Source organism: Panthera tigris, chromosome A2 (assembly GCF_018350195.1).
Source record: "Panthera tigris isolate Pti1 chromosome A2, P.tigris_Pti1_mat1.1, whole genome shotgun sequence".
Classification (NCBI taxonomy): Eukaryota; Metazoa; Chordata; class Mammalia; order Carnivora; family Felidae; genus Panthera; species Panthera tigris.
Window position 1 is genome coordinate 60,030,097 of NC_056661.1, and position 16,049 is coordinate 60,046,145.

The following is a 16,049-nucleotide window of genomic DNA, read 5'->3' on the forward strand; positions in this document are numbered from 1 at the left end:
ATTGTGGGGCAGAGCTGTGCCTCCCGTTCATAATCAGCTGAAGTTTTGAAACGTGTTCAGGGCCTACAGCTCAGTTTTCTAAAACACCCTGAAAAGATGGGATTGATCTGCCAGTAGGCGAGTCTGCGAACAAGGACATGTAGGGGTAGTATTTGCAGGGAGGTGCTAACCAGGGTGGCTCCCTCTGAATCCACGCTGCTCCTGCTCCTGAGATTGCAAAAAAAAAAAAAAAAAAAAAAAAAAAAAGGATTAATCCAAGCCCTTCACATGTTTTGAGACAAGACATATTGATGTTTTTTGAGACCAGCATCATTAATTTTCCATGAAATATCTTGAGATAAAATGCAGTATTTTTCTCCCTAATGTAAGAGCACTGTGTGTGATTAAATAATTTTGTGTGGCAAGATAAACTAACATTCTAAAAAGTGACTTTTTATAAATTGTGACTGAGATCTTCTCACTGAATTCTTTCATGAAGCAAGCTAGGCGCAGGTGGGACAGGTACGTTCCAAGATTCAATAAAAGTAACACATTTTGGGGAAACATTAAAAATACCATTTTGTGACATCACTGCCTCACAGTGGAAGTATTTCCCCAGGCGCTCTCTTGCTTACAATTACAGTGCATTTCTGAAAATTAGAGCGCACACAGACAAAATACTAGATTTTTAGTTTGGAAACTTCTTATCTTATTTAAATACTTGGCTTCTAGGTAAAACAAAGTACTTTTTTAAACCAATGCCTACTTAATTTATGGAGAAGAGCAGGCAGGCCTACAGGTGCCTGTGTGTGTCGTCGGGCTCTGCCACTGGTGTTCGGGGGTCGGGCGTTTCCCTCAGGAACCGGGTGGTCTCCCTGGTTCCCTCCTGTCTGGTCCTGGCTGTGTCCTTTGGCATCAGTTTCTCTGCAACTTAGCAGGAAAACATGTCACAGCAAATATGGCCAAGGTAGAAACTAGAGACTGCAGTGAGCACAGGTGACCCAAGGCCTGCAACCATCTCAGATTTTTCCCTGCACTGGGAAGTCTCAGAACCTCGGAAGGAAGCTGCTGGCGAGGCCCCACCGTGGGGGCGAGGGGGAGGACCACATCCCTTCAGAGGGGCCATGCTGGATGGGAGCTCGAGCCCTGAGCCCCACCACACAGACGAGGGACCATCCCTAGCTCTAGCGATGACCAGCATGCCCTTTGGGCACAGGGAGGCGGGTGCGTGTGCCACCCCGATGCTGGTATTTATTTCAACAGCCTGTGCTGTGCGCCAGGGAGTGCCCCCAACCAGCCAGCTGCCACGGACACAGAACAGTGGCCAGGGTGGACGGGCTCCAAGAAGCATTTCCCTGAGGCTCCCATGGGCTTTTCCCAAGACCAGCGCCAGGACCACACGGCCCCACCAGTCACTTGCCAGGCTTGGTGGCACTTCTGCAAGGGGACATGTCCCCATGAAGCCACTGTGATAAGAGTCCCAATGCTTGGCTCCCCTGTCCAGCCTCATGGAGAAACCAAATGCCAACAAATGCTGCTGGCCTCGGGGCCCTTTGTGGGCCTGCCTCTCTTGTGTGGTTTTCTGCATTTGCAGGGGTTGGGAGAGGTTAGGGAACACTCATGCAGAGACTGAACCACTGAGATCTGTGCCACGTGCCAGTGAACAGGGAGCAGCCACAGGGACCCACAGCCCGAAGGCCCTGAGTGCAGAGTGGGGCCCTGGACAGAAGACACCATCATGCCAGCAAAGCGACTGCATGGGAAGCCTTAGCCAGCAGGGTCTCCTGGCCTAGAGACACAAACGGCAGGAGAGAAAGGGGCAGAAATGGTATTCTGTCTTTGCTGAACCATTCTGGGAACAAATACATTTCCAGTTTATTCTTAGAAAAACACAATAAAGTGAACGGTCTTGTCCTTGGTTTCCATTTTGACAACTTCAGACCGTGTTCCTCTGGTCCACTGAGGAGCCCCTTCCACTGGCTCACCTTCCTCCAGCTCCACAACGTGTGTGCGTGTGTGTGTGTGAGCATGTGCGTGTGTGCAAGCACACACATCACATGTAGGTATGTGTGAGTGTGTGTGCACATGCAAGCACCTGTCCCACCTCCCCACACCTTCATGATGTCCTGTTAGCAGCTCACTTCTGTCTTCTTGGTGCTGCTGGTTAGTGCGTTAGCTTGTGCTGCCCTCAAGGTTCCAGGGAGGGGTTTGCAGGTCAGCAGGGGGCCAGCTTCTGACAGGGTCTGTCCCACTCACCCCTTGTGGCCCACCGGCCCCTTTAAAATGGACTTTTCGCCTGTAAGCCAGGTAGTTAGTGTGGTCTGGTCCCAGGAGACGCTCTGAAAAAGGCCATTTGTTGTCGGCCAGCACTGGACGCGGCAGGTGTGTTAGAAATGGTCAGTGATTTCAGGGCCTCACTTGGGGGTCAGAGAGAAGCATGCCAGGCCCCAAGCAGGGGGAGGCCTGACTGCCACCCCCACGGTCCCCCGGGGCCCCAGCCTTGAGTTCTTCCCCAGGGAGCAAGGGAATGTAATGAAGTGTGAGGTGGCACGGGCCCCAGCGGGAAGGGCTGCTCCTGGGCTGGCTACTTGCCACCCTGTACCTTCTGGTCATAGGTGCCCGTGTGCTTATAGCCCGGTACGTAGCCTGACTCATCCACCAGGTCCACACGGCCCACCTTGCTTTTGCCCTTGCCTGATGGGTCGAAGCGTTCCTTGTGGGAGCCCATGAACTTGGTCGTGTCCGTGAGCTGGGACACAGTGGGCGACGAGATGGCCTTCTGTAGAGGGAGAGAATGGGGCGCGCCCGTGTGAGCGCAAGGGGCCAAGTGAGCACGTGAGGCTGTCGGCAGCTGGGTCGGCACACCCCCAGGGAGTAACACGTCCCCTGTCCCACCCCAGACCCCATGGGCTGCTGCCCTCCAGGGAGTCCCTGCTAGCCATGCTCACCATCACCCCTGAGATGATGGGGGCCTTGCCCTCAATGAGCCTGTGCACCTCACAGACGGCCCCCTCGCTGCTCTTGTCTTTGAATCTCTTCTTGGAGAGCTCTTCAAACGTCTCCTTGAACTGCTCGAATGTGATGGTCCAGCAGGATTTCCCTCTGAGGGAGGAGAGCGCTCAGGGCCCAGGCCAGGGCCACTCCCCTCCATAACTCACAGCCCCACCAAGTAGTGCCCCCAGAACCTGCTGACATCCGGGGACCAGGTGATGTCAGGGGACCCCTTCCCAGGGACCTGGTGGCATCAGGAGACCCCTGCCCGGGGACCAGGTGACATTGGGGAAACCCTGGCCCTGCCCAGGGACCTGATGACATCGGGAGACTACCTCCCAGGGACCTGGTGACATCGGGGGACCCCTGCCCCTGTCTGGGCACCCGGTGACATCGGGGTAACCCTCCCCCCACCCAGGGACCAGTGACATCAGGGGATCCCTACCCAGGAACCTGGTGGGGGCCCAGTGGCCTTGGGGAACCCCCACCTCTCTCCCACAGCAGAAATCAAGTCTAACGTTAAAATACAGAATATGCCCCTCCCCCGCCCTGGTGTGCACTGTTTTTGCCCAACAGTCGGCCGCCATGGGCAACGGCAGCAAATACAAATTGTCTTGGAAAAAAGCTTAAAGGAACTATATCCTTTATGAACAACTGGACATTAAAACAAAGCTGCTGTCTGGTTCTAAAATGGGGCGTGTGTGGCGTCCACTCAGAGAAGGAGGGAAAAAGTCACGTCAAGAAGCTCGTCCCATCTGAACCACACAGAGGCCAAGTCCTGCCTGGGGCCACCGTGGCCCGATGTCCCTGTCATCATACAGGGACGGGGTCGGGCGGCGGCCTCACCAATACGCCCGGCAAAGTGGTCCCAGGGCCTGTCCCTCCTCCCAGGACTCCCGCTGCCCCCACCTGAAAGCCACCTGCCTAAGGGGCACAAGGTGGCTAGGGGCAGATGCAGCCCTATTCACTCCTTGCCGCAGGCCACTCACAAAATTTCAGGAAGATTCTAAACTGTGCACTTTTTATAATTTTTACTAAAAAACCATTTTTACCACTTTGACTGGATCTCTCCTGCTAATCCATGGAGTGAGTTGTCAGGGTTTTAGAACAAGAGGTCCTGTGGGGGCGGCTCCCTGCCATTCAGGGACACCCTGTGGGTGCAGAGGCCTGAGTGGGACGGCCCTGCAGATGTCCACGAGCAGATGGCCCAGAACAGCCACAATAACCACGAAGGCACAGGGACAGACCCACACGAGGGTTTCCACGGAAGAGCAAAGAAAGGCAGCCCAGCAGAGAAAGGGCCGTCTCTAAACAGCTGATGCTGGTACAGCGGGGACCCAGCCCTGCACTGTGCCTCGAAGTGCCTACAGAGACTCACTCAAAATGGGCCATCGTCCTAAGTTCAGCACAAAACCTAGAACTATAAACTTCTGGAAGAATACCTAAGAGAAAAATTTTGTGATCTTGGGTGAAGCAAAGATTTCTTAGAAACAACACCAAAAAAGTCCATGAAAGAGACAAGGAATTGGAATGCACCGAAATTTAAAACACCACGCCCTTGAAAAGATGCTGTTTTGAGGAATACAAAATGAGCCACAGATGGGGAGAAAATACGGGCAAACAGACACCTGAAAGAGAAAGCTTTTCAAACTTAACAACAGGGAGAATCCCGCATAGAAAACAGGGCAAAATACCCGAACCAGACACTGTCCAGGAAGACCCCTGGGTGGCCCGCGCAGAGCACACAAAGCACCACCCCACATGGCGAGTCCTACCGGACTGGACGGCCAGCGTGGCTGAAGCCAGTGAAATGGCCACACCGGGAGGATGTGGTCAGCTGGGCACTCCGACGTGGCGTCCACCCGGGGAGGCAGTTTGGCAGTTACGGCTCTGAGCCCCCAAGTCTGGGCTCGACACAGGACAGATGCACCATAGTCCCACGTAAACCATGTAGTCAGGTGTCCTTCAGCAGTGAACAGATGGACACCACACGCAGGGACTCAGAGGCACTTGACGTGCCCGTCGGAAGACACGGGACACAGCCCACAGTCGGGGATCGGGGCTGGGAAGCCTGAGCCCCCACGGGGCCTGCACTCAGAACACAAATGCCCCTTCTGTCCTCGGGTGCTGGTCCCGACCACGACCGCACAGCAGGGGCTGGTGACCTGGTGGGTGCAGGGCTTCCTCAGACCCAGTGGTGGGCAGTGGGCTCTGCCCCCGCAGCAGTTGGCCTCGACCCCCCCACCCAGCCTCTGGGGAAACGTTCCTCGGCAGCAAGGTTCTCACAGCAGCCGCCCCACATGGAGATCCCTGCCCTGCTGCCTGGCCAAGGCCCTGTTTGTTTGTCCTGGGCTGTCAAAGGCACTCCTGTCTCCTATTCACGCCCTGCCCGGGTGGCATGTGGATACCAGGCCTGACGGCCAGCCCCGGGACTGGCCGCCGGAGCACGCAGCCCTCTCCGGGCACCGCGGCACCAGGCGCCACCAGTGGGAGTCACTTGAGCTGGGGGTGGGGGGAAAGGCTGACGGGGGCTCCCATCAGAGGGCCACATTCAGAGCTGGTGGACACGGGCCTAAGGCCGACTCTCCCACTCCACCTGGCTGGGCCAGGTGTCCCCAAGTGTCCCCAGCGTGATTGCCCATCAGGGAGTTCTCCCCAGGGGACCCGGCACCCTGCTGCTGAGAGCAATGCACAGTGAGTTCTAGAACGACAATGCCCGTCTCTTCCCCAGAGACACTGATCACATTACACTGCTCTCTGGACACAGAGTGAGCCTGTTCTCCAGAGTCCACAGAACTGGAGGGTGTCCCCACACTGAAACCCCCTCTCCCAGCTCCAGGCCTGGCTGGCCAGAGCCCTGCCTGCAGGCCCGCCCAGCAGTAATGGGGTCACTGATCACACACACAAGGCCCCGTGAGCTGGGGTTTCACTTTGCTTCCCAAGCCTTGTGTCCCCCAGGCCTCCAGACCCAACTCAGGGTGGGCAGGGGGCTAAACCCTGCCAGTGCCAAAGGTCACCTGGGGACACTGGGGCTGGCGGGGGCCCGGGCAGCCCTCCAGAGACAGGCGTATGTCCCTCCAGGGCCAACAGCAGGAAAGCTCCCGGGCTTCGGGCCAAAATGTGCCAGCACCTCCATGATTCAAGACCGATGGCACTCCCAGGGACACCTCTCCAAGAGGTGGCAGGCAGCATGCTGGGTCATCACGGAGAACTTGGCATTCATGTGGGAGGAAGCTACTGGCCCCCCATGCCCCGCCCCGCAGCAAAGCCAGGGCCCTGGGTGACCTGTCCAGAGGGCAGCCTGGCTGGCCAGGATGCCCGTGCAGGCAGGAAGTGGGGTGTCAAGGGGCCACTTAAGGCCCTGATGAGGCTCAGTGAGAAGGAGGGGCCTGTGGGGAATTCCTTTGGGCTGGCAGGAGTGGGGGGCTCCTGGGGGAGCTGTCATTGTGGCTGTGATGTAGCGGTGATGCCCTCACATCATGCCTGACCTGGGGCAGTTCCCAGGCCAGACCAGCAGCTCCAACTGCACGCTGTGCCCAAGGAGGACCGCCGGTGGGACGCCTGGGGGGCTCTGTCCATCAAGTGTCTGACTTTAGCTCAGGTCATGGTCTCAATGGTACCCGAAGCCCGGCTTTGGGTCTGTGCTGACAGCTCGGAGCCTGCTACCGACCCTCTGTCCTCTCTCTCTGCCCCTCCCCTGCGTTCGCTTGCTCTTGCCCTCTCTCTTAAAAAAAATAAACAACAGAAAAAGGAGGACCAATTGAAGCCAGACTTTCCTGGCAGACAGTGGCCGCCCTGCTCCTACCCAGGGCTCCCCATTGCTGCTGATCCACCTGCCTATCAGGGCCTGGGCACAACCATGATGCTGTGGGGCTGTAGGGGCCGCGGGGAGGCCCTGACCTGCCTGAAGGGGCAGCTGTGGCCCCGACTCTTCCCGGCCAAGTAGGAAAAAGCCACCCTAGCGTGCTTGCTTCATGCAGGTGCCTGGGGCTGGGCTTGCCCTGTGAGGGGCAGGGGCGGGGTCCCTGGGGGCTCCAGCCACCACCCCCACCCACAACCTGCACCCCTAATTGCCATCGTGGCTATGGCAGGGGATGGGCTATGAAACAGACCCACTGAGGTCACTGAAACCATTTCTGAGCATTTGGGGAAGGTCACCTTAAAAGGACAAAAGGTGTGCTAAGACCCAGCATCCACATCAACCCAGCAAGGGACCAAGTGTCAGCAACTCCCCAATTCCAGACACACCAGGCTGCCCATCGTGGAGGCCCTACATGGCCTCAGGCCAGGAGAGGGCCCCCACAGAGAAGGCCTCAGCCACATGGCCATCCTGACCCCGCCGCTGACCCCAAATGCCCACGCTCACTTGCCCCCTGCCTGGAGAGTGTGGGCCCTGGGCAGACCCAGCACAGGGGAGCCCCTGTCCCTGGTGTCTCTGGGATGTGTCCGCACGCACGGGGCCCTGCCAACCTCAACCAGACCTCCCGTGGATGCCCCTGCCCCACAATCGTGCTGGACCGGCGGCGGGCAGCATCTGGACTGTGTTCTGTGGAGAAGGCTTAGCTCTGTTATTCCCGCTTCCTGCCTCGGACAAATCCCACCATGTCCGGGCCGTGGCCACGTCCTGGCTGGGGCCACACGGTGTGTGGTAAGAATGGAGCCGGTCAGTGGCCAACAGGCCCCAGGGAGCCCCACCAAGGTGCTTCTTCCTAACCTGAGACCCAGACACCAGCATCATGTTGCAGGAAACATGGCCCCTCACTCTGAACACACAGCAACCCTAAAATAGGCGCATGCATGGGCCAGGAGGCCGCCCTCTGCCCCCCTCGGCCGGGCCCTCCACCTGCACCCCACGCGAGCACACAGGCCTAACTGAGGGGACGCTGTCGTCCAGGCTCCCCACATGGGGCTGTCAGGGTGCTATTTGTGCAGGATAGCACACAGAGTCTGGATTAATTAGTATTTCAGACCCACCGAGGTCTGCCCCTCGGGGCAGAGAGGGTGCCAGAAGGCTTTGTCTTGGTAACAAAATAGCGTTCAATCGAGACCCGGTGTGGAGCTGCAAGAAATTTTTTTAAACAACCTCCTTAAGCCTCGACTGCCTAAAGCAAAACTTACAGAAAAGGTGACACAGGACAGACCCCGACAGACCACTGTCAGCTGCCACATGGACATCAGCACACAGAATTCCTGACCAGGAACACTGGAATTCCCTGTTAGTGATGTTCCTGCAACAGAAGCAGGTGTGTCTGTGAGCATGACCAGGTGTGTCTGTGAACAGAGCCAGGTGTGTCTGTGAGCAGGACCAGGTGTCTGTGCGCAGGCTCTGTGGAAGAGCTGCACTTACACTAGAATCGGAGACCAGGGATGGTGTGCAGAGTGGGGTAAGGTGGGGGCCGGCAGGACACATGTGTCTGGGAATCTGGACAGGCCACAGGGAAGCCAGAGCTCACCCAGACCCCCATCCCCCAGTCCTCCACATGCTGCTGGCTTCTGTCATTCTTCCTGGGGGCTGCACGAGCCCCTCCTCTGGCCCCATCTCCCTGGGAACCTCTGGCCTGGAGGTGAGCAGCCTCCCAGAGACCCTCTCTGAGAAATGCCAGCCCCTCCTCCTGCCCACCTGCCCCTGGGCCCCCGCTCTGAGAGGGGGGAGAGCCCACCAGTGTGACCCCAAGTCCCCCAGCACACTTCCCAGGCTCTGTCCTGACTCCTGAAACTCCATGTTGGTGTCCTTGAAGGAGCCAGGTCCTGCCAAGCTGGTACCCAGGTGTCCTGCACTGGCCTCCCCGTGCTGCTGGGGTGCGGTGTGAGTCTAGGCCCCTGAAACAGGGGGAGCCAGTGTCCCCCACGGGGACACCCTGCGGCCACAAACCCAGAAGAGGCAGATATTCTTTGCTAAATAACAGGGCTGGAGTGTCCTGAAGCCTTGGAACCTATAGCGTTCCCTGGAGAATTCCCTATTTGCGCAGGCCTGTGTGGGGGCTGCTCACCCCGCCAAGCCCCTCGGCTCCCAGAAGTACCTGCCCACGAAAGGCAGGATCTTGTTCTGGGCTCTTGCCTTAACCTCTTCCGCTAAAGGCACAGCGCCAGCCCCTCTGGGTGCAGTGGAGTCTGCACGGGACACACTGTGTTGCAAGTGGGATTGAGAACCAGGCTCTGGGCCCCTGAGGGACACCACAGGCCCTGTAGGGGGATAGGGCTCCTGGGGGCAGGCGCATCAGAGGGAAGCTTCTGGAAGCCACTCTGGCTCTCCCTGAGCCCCTGCTCAGTGTCCCTGCTGTTCACTCCCACGTCTCCCGGATCTTGACACCTGGGCCCAGGCCAGCAAAAGCTCTAGGTGCTGAAGCCCTTGGGATGGTCGCTGGGCCCACCGATGGGACGCCGGGGCCCAGGGTCCAGACCGAGACCCCATTTCTGTGCAAGAACCCTCGGCATGAGGACACCACAGCATGAGGGGCACCACGGCACACCCCCAATCACGAAAGAGGGCCTCAGAACCAAGGAGAGCAGAGTGGCATGGGAGGGTGGCCCCGGGTTACCAGCAGGGACAGAGGAGAAGGGGGTTCAGCCCACCTGGGCCCTCTGGGGCCCCCTGGCTCTGAGATGGCTGCCCAGGCCCACACTAGCCCGTGGCTCACCGTCTGGGCCACAGGTTCTCTAAGACCTGTCCTAAGATGCTCTGCCCACAAGTCCCAGCCATGACACAGAAAACACTGAAGCCCTGAGGGTGCGGGTGCCGCGTTTCCCACACTTTACACTCTGGTCTTGGTGGGCTGAACCGGAGGGAGACTTGAGGCTCCCGGACAGATGTCCCCGGGCAGGTGGTGCCCTACGGGCTGGATGAGGACACAGGTGGAAACTTCTAGCTGCTCAGTCACCCAGCGCCTGGCCCCACAAGTGCACGGCCAGGGGTCTCTGTCAGTGCCTGCAGGCAGCCTGAGGGCAAGTGGAGTGGGCTGAAAGGTGGCCCCGAGAAAGGAACGGCCACATCCTAACCCCCAGAACTGTGAATGTGACCTTGTTTGGAGAAAGGGTCTTTGCAGGTGTCATCAAGCTGAAGGTATCAAGGCGAGGTCTGATTTGCCTGGCGGCCCTGAACCCAATGACAAGTGTGGGGGTGGGGGGCGGGTCCTACACAGCCCTGCTGCAGGGGCAAGGCAGCCAGATCCCAGCCTCGGTGGGAGCCAGAGTCACTCCACACCGCAGGCAGACCTGAGGAGCTGCCCATGGATACAAAAACTGTCCTTCACAATCCTAAACAAAACATTAACCAACAGAATCCTGTCATACTAATGCCACCGTCATAAACGCAGGGAGAGCATCTGACAGAAGTCAGCATCTATGCATCATGCGAATTCTTAGTAAATCAAAAAAAGAGGAAACTCCTTAATCTGAGAAAAAGGGCCACTTGAAAAAAACTGAAAAATGCCGCCACACTTGAAATATTGAAAGCGTTTGTTTTTAAGTTGGGCAAGTACTGTATTCCCCATGTCAGTACAGTAAGGCAAGAAAAGGAAATGAAGATATAAAAATTGTTAGGGAAAAAAACTCATCATCTGCAGTTTCTAGGGTTGTGCACACACCAAACCCAAAGGGATCCCAGGACGATTATTAGCATCAATAAGTGAGTCTAGTGGTGTTTCTGGATACGTGGTCAACACACAAAAGGCCATTTCATTTCTGCATAACAGCAAAGATGCACAGTAAAAAGCATTTAGAAATGCAACATTTAAAATATGAAGAAATACAAGTTCCTAGGAACACCGCTCACAGAGGACGCACAGTCAACACAGAAAACTCGGCCACTGAAGGAAACGAAAGGCCTAAATGATGACGTTATGAACATGGGTTGGAATCTACATACAGAAAGATGTCAGCTGTCCCTAAATTTAACCAGCCTTAACTTAATCTGGATAAAAACTCCGACAACTTTTGTGTCTAGTATCCAGATGCACTGAGCTGGGAGAAGGGCTGTGAATACACAGTGATTTTAAAAGGACAAGATTTGCTCCACGGGCATGGAGACTCAAGAGAAAGGTCTGGAAGCAAAGACAGCACTAATGGGACAGAATCAACAATGGGAGGGACGCCAGAGCCCAAACACATGTGCACACGTGTGTGACAAGGTGGCCCTGCAGAAAAAAGGGAGGAGCATATTTTCAGTAAATGGCAGACGCAGGGGAGACGGGGCATCGACACCACCCTTCAGGCGCTCCGAGGACTGAAGTAGGAAAGGCAAAATCCTCACGAAGGTGAGGGCTGAGGGTATCTGACGTCCTGGGGATAGAGAAAGATCCACTGCACAAGCCTCAAAAATCACTGCCCTTAAAGGAAACAATTCTAGGATGGCACCAGGCTGAAATCAAGAACTTCTGTTCATCAAAAAATATCACCGATGGAGAGAAAAGGGAAGCCATGGGTTAGGAGAAGATACAAATATGGGCTTGTCTCCAGAACCCGCAAAGGACCCTACAACTCAATGAGAAAAAGGCAGCAAGTCCAGAGAAGCAGGCAGGGGCCCCTGCCAGGGTGGAAGGCCCAGTGGGGCAGGGCCTGCAGGGTGTCAGGAGAATGGAGCCTCAGACCCCGAGGACGCGGGGGACAACTGACCAAGCAGCAGGAATCAGAACCAGGGCGCAGCGGGCCGCGCGGCCGAGGGGGCCGTCCACCCACAGACGTGCGACCTGCTGCCAGGGAAAGGGTGCAGCGAGTCCTGAGGGAGCAGGCCAGGGGCCGTCAAAGGCCGAGGGGCACAGGGCCAGGGGCCCCAGGGGCTGCCACAACTGGTCCTCCGAAGCACCGAGAAGGGGGCCACCCTAGAGCGTCTCCCACCCACCAGCTCCTGCCCCTCAAGCCAGGGGCCCTTCCAGCTGGCCGGACCATGGGACACAGCCAAATGACAAAGAACCAGGCTCCCCTGTTCCCTCAGGGGACAGGCAAACGTTCTGGAGAGACCCCACACAGAGACAGGGGAGCCTCGTGCCAGCCACTCAACCCAGACTCAACTAAGCAGGGCAGCCTCGGGTGGTCCTGTATGGCCAGCAAACCCCTAGCCGAGGTCAGGGGGTGGGGACCACTGTCCGTGCCAAGCCCTGCTGGGTGGCAGAGTCATGAGCAAAAGCAAATGGGGTCACTGTCTTAAAGCCCTGGTTTGGGGACAGTCTGTCCTACGGTATTAAATGACGGGAGCGGGGTCAAGGGTCAGTGAGTGCACGAAGTGCGTACACCTGGATGGAGAAGGAGGGTGTGGGTGGGCTTTCTACAGACAGCTTGTGACGCAGCGCCGCAGGCACACTCGAGGAGCACCTGACTTAACCTGACTTAACGTCGGTTCTGGGCCCAGACCCACACCTGCACTGCACGCCCCACACCCTGCCCACCTGGCGCCCCCTCCCCCCCCCACCCCCCTGTGCAGGTGAGACAGCGGGGCATGTGGGGACTGCACGAGGTGACCCGGGGGCACCGGCTGCTGGGTATTGTCCCCAGTGCAGTGGGGCTTCCCACCTGGCAGGTGCTCAGCAGACATGCAGTCACACAGGTGTGACAGGGAGAGATCTGGGGAAACGTGGCTCAGGGCCGGAGGTCACACGGAGCCCACGCGGGGGCACTGCACTTATGCCAAGAGAACCAGAGACACAGGCACCCTGGGGACATGCTGGAGACATGCAGGGACACGTGGGGACACACAGGGACATACGCTGGGGACACATGGGTGCGCCCCACCACAGAGGCAGCAGGAGGAGTGGAAAAGGCTCCAGGTGGTTTTAACATCTAGGCTTGAGCAAAGGTAAGAATCCATCATTCCTCACCACAAACCAAATTAAAAACAAGAAAAAGTCGGTGTGAACGTGCTCCTCCCAGGACCGGCTGGCAGGTCCCCCTGCTGAGAGAAGCGAGGGCTGGGGGCGAAGGCTGGGAAGGCAGAAAACTGTCACTGCCTTACACTCTATGCAAGACTTCAGACTCTTCACCAAGAAGGTCCTGTGTCTGAATGCTAAATTACACCTCCCGGCTGACGGCCGTCCTGTGCTATTGCACAGTTCCAGGGAATAAGGAGCTTGGAAGCAGACTGACACCCCACATCAGATGAGAGGTGGGGAGGAGGGAGGAGCAGCCCCCCCCCCCACAGGCCGCTCCTGGGGCTCACACAGGGCCGCACCCTCACCCGAGGCCCCAGCAGGGCCAACCCCGCACCCCGCACTCTCCGCTGCTGCAAAGGGTCCCCCTGAAGACGCACTGCTGAGGGCAGACACCAGGGCTCTGTCCTCACCCAGAAAGGCTGGAGACCACGTCTGAGCCCCAGGTGCAGGTGCGCTCCATCCCCCCACCCCCTTGAGGTAAGGCTGCTGCTTACACACAGGCAAGTGTCTGCCAGGTCCAGGGTCTGTGGGCTCAGGGGCACACCGCCCCGCCCCCACCGCCCTCCAGCTGGAGCCACGCTGAGCCCAGAGAGGACCTGACACTTCAAGGTGCAGCAGGGCCCTTGCCTTGTGGTCCCAAGATCCCCAGACATGCTCCTCCTGCCTCACCAGCAACATCACCAGCTATAAATAGGCCTGGCTTCCAGGCAGCGCAGCCTCTCCCAGAGGAAGCTTTTCATTCTCAGTCTCTCCTGCCTGGAGCACTCTGCGGCCCTGAGGACCGTCTGGCTGCTAAAAGCCTTCTCTGCATCCTCAAGCAGTGATGAGTGATTTAATTTTCTTTAAATTCTCCTGTGATTTACACATTTTCCACCATGAGTATTTATAACCTTGTAAACACTTTTACAACAGTTATTTACTGAGACTTCAAAGGATTCGGGAAGAGGAGCCAAACAGCACCAGGGAGATAAGAATACAGCCAAGAGAACTTCCCATGATCTCCATCACTTCATCCTTCTGTACTCACGGAGAGGGATTTTCTAATGTAGCACTTAAGTTATGGTACCTTTCTGACTCATGGAACCCTCTGGAAATCAGGAAAGCGGCAGACCCTTCCGCCAGGAGAATGCACATACCCTCCTACCGCAGGCAATTTGCAGACAAATTCACCAGCACCCCTCCCCCCAGAACCCTCGAGGAGCCCTGTGATTTGGACCATGTGATGGGAAGAGTGGCTGGGACCAGAGACAGGGTCACAGAATCCAGCTTAATTAAGGCATCAGTCAAGCCGCTGTTTCGCTGCCCCACCCCCATTTCCTGCTTGTTCCAAGCTCTCTCCCCATCACTCCAAGCCTCTGTGGTCCCAGGGCACTCAGGATCCAGACTGGCCTTTACCAATCACCTCCTAGGAGTGCGGGGCTGCCCTGGATTGTGCAGAGCTCCCCCCGCCCCCCCCTCCCCCCCACCTCCATTGGGTCCTCCCTGAGAGGCTGGCCATGGGGAGTCAGGACAGGCCTGAAGAGTGGGACATGGGAGCTGGGTCCTTTATCCAGCGTCCCCGAGACCCTGCCGAGACCCTGCCGGTATCCAAAAAATGCCAGGTAAATTAACCACTAAATACGCAGATAGATGGCCACACTGTCAGCTTACCCTAAACGGTGTCTCATCTTCAGAGACACCAAACGCCTGTCGAAATAGTCATGAGCAGAGTGGCAGGAATGGATTTTCTCCCCAGCTCATTTCGAGGCTGCATTTGTGTAACTGAAACCGCAGAATAAAGGGTTTCTCTGGTCCTGCTGCACAGGTGGGGCACTGCTCCCCAGAGGTGTGTGAGCAAACCTACTGGCAGCGGATCTCTTCATCCTGACTGCCAGGTTCTGTGCTCACAGGCGATAAGTGAATGTGTCACCCTCCGTGGAGGCTGCTGGAGTCGCACAGTGAGCGGCAGACACTGTCACCTGGCATGATAATGGTGAAGCAAATATGACCAGAGAGGGGCCTAGGACCCCGAGGGGGCCGCGCGGTCTTTGTCAAGGGACCACGCTCACTCTGGGCTCTCTGCGTGGCCCCGGGTCTCCCGGAATTGGGGCTGCAGGGCACTGGCTTCATTACACACCCTCTAAGTCCTAATTCCCTTCGGTCTTGCCGGCGGCGACCACCTCAGGCCCGGGCGTCCCCGTAGCGGGACGTGGGGAGGCAGCAGCGGCGGCTGCGGCGGCGGCGGCGGCGGCGGGGAAAGGGGCTGCCCGGAGGGGGGGGGGGCGGGGCGCGGCTTCGTCGCGTGAAGCGCTGCCGCCCAGACAGGCCTCAGAGCCTCATCCGGGGCCCACGCACCAACCACCTGTCCCTTGCGGCGCGGTCGCCCCCGCCCGCGCCCCTCTCGCCCCCGGACCCACGCCCCCGACGCAGCCCCCAGGGGCCTCAGCGCGCAGCACCGACCGCCAGGCAGCCCAGGGCCTGGGATGGGGGCGCAGGGACGCAGGGGACCGCAGCCAGGAGGGGGCGTGGAGGGCGCAGGTGGCAGGCGGGGCGGGCCCGGGCGGAGTGGGTGGTCCTGCGTCCAGCGCCCGGGACCTAGCTCTGCGGACGCTTACCTCGGAGATGCGGCCACTGCAGCGAGCGCCTCCGCGACTCGGCCGCGGGCGACCGGGTGTTCGGCGAGCTCCCGCACCCCCGCCGCCCCGGGCTCGCCAGCCCTGCACCGCGCGCCCCGATGGCCCGCCACGCACCGCGCGCTCATTGGCCCGACACGCCCCACGCGCTCATTGTCCCGCCCCCGGCCCGGCCCGCCCCGCACGCTCATTGGCCCGTCCCCGGCCCTGCCACACTCCCGGCCCCTCCTGGCCCGGGGAACGCGCGGGGTGCACGGAGGCATGTGGCAGCGCGGTCTGCCTTACAAGGCCGGCGCGGCGCAGGGGCGTGGGAACCCCGCAAAGGAGGCGAGCCCGGGGCGGTGGGCTAGGGGCGGCCGCACCTGGCCCTCCGGGACCTCGGGAGGCTCGCCCGCATCCCCACGGCAGACAGCACGGGAGCGTACGGGCCTCCGGCGAGGGGCGGGGGGACGGCGGGGCGCTGGCCTCTCCGCGGAGACTCGGGCCAACGAGGTGGCCCAATGTGGAGTGGGGTCGGGGTCGGGGGTGCGGGCTGGGACCTCACGCAGGGGGCGCAGGGAGGGCCGGCGGGGAATGGGCCTCGTCCCGGAGATTGGGAGCAGCCGGA

The 16,049-nt window shown here is 58.7% G+C and overlaps 1 protein-coding gene across 1 annotated transcript; it reads right to left on the bottom strand.

Moving 5' to 3' along the window:
• Positions 1–1,829: 1,829 nt before the first annotated feature.
• LOC102953423 (tubulin polymerization-promoting protein) lies at positions 1,830–15,705 on the bottom strand. Its single transcript, XM_042977194.1, has 3 exons — positions 15,425–15,705; positions 2,928–3,081; positions 1,830–2,758 (listed from the first exon to the last, which is right to left on the bottom strand). Exons 1-3 carry the CDS (start codon positions 15,703–15,705, stop codon positions 2,564–2,566), a joined length of 630 nt encoding a protein of 209 aa, XP_042833128.1. The 3' UTR covers positions 1,830–2,563.
• Positions 15,706–16,049: the final 344 nt, after the last annotated feature.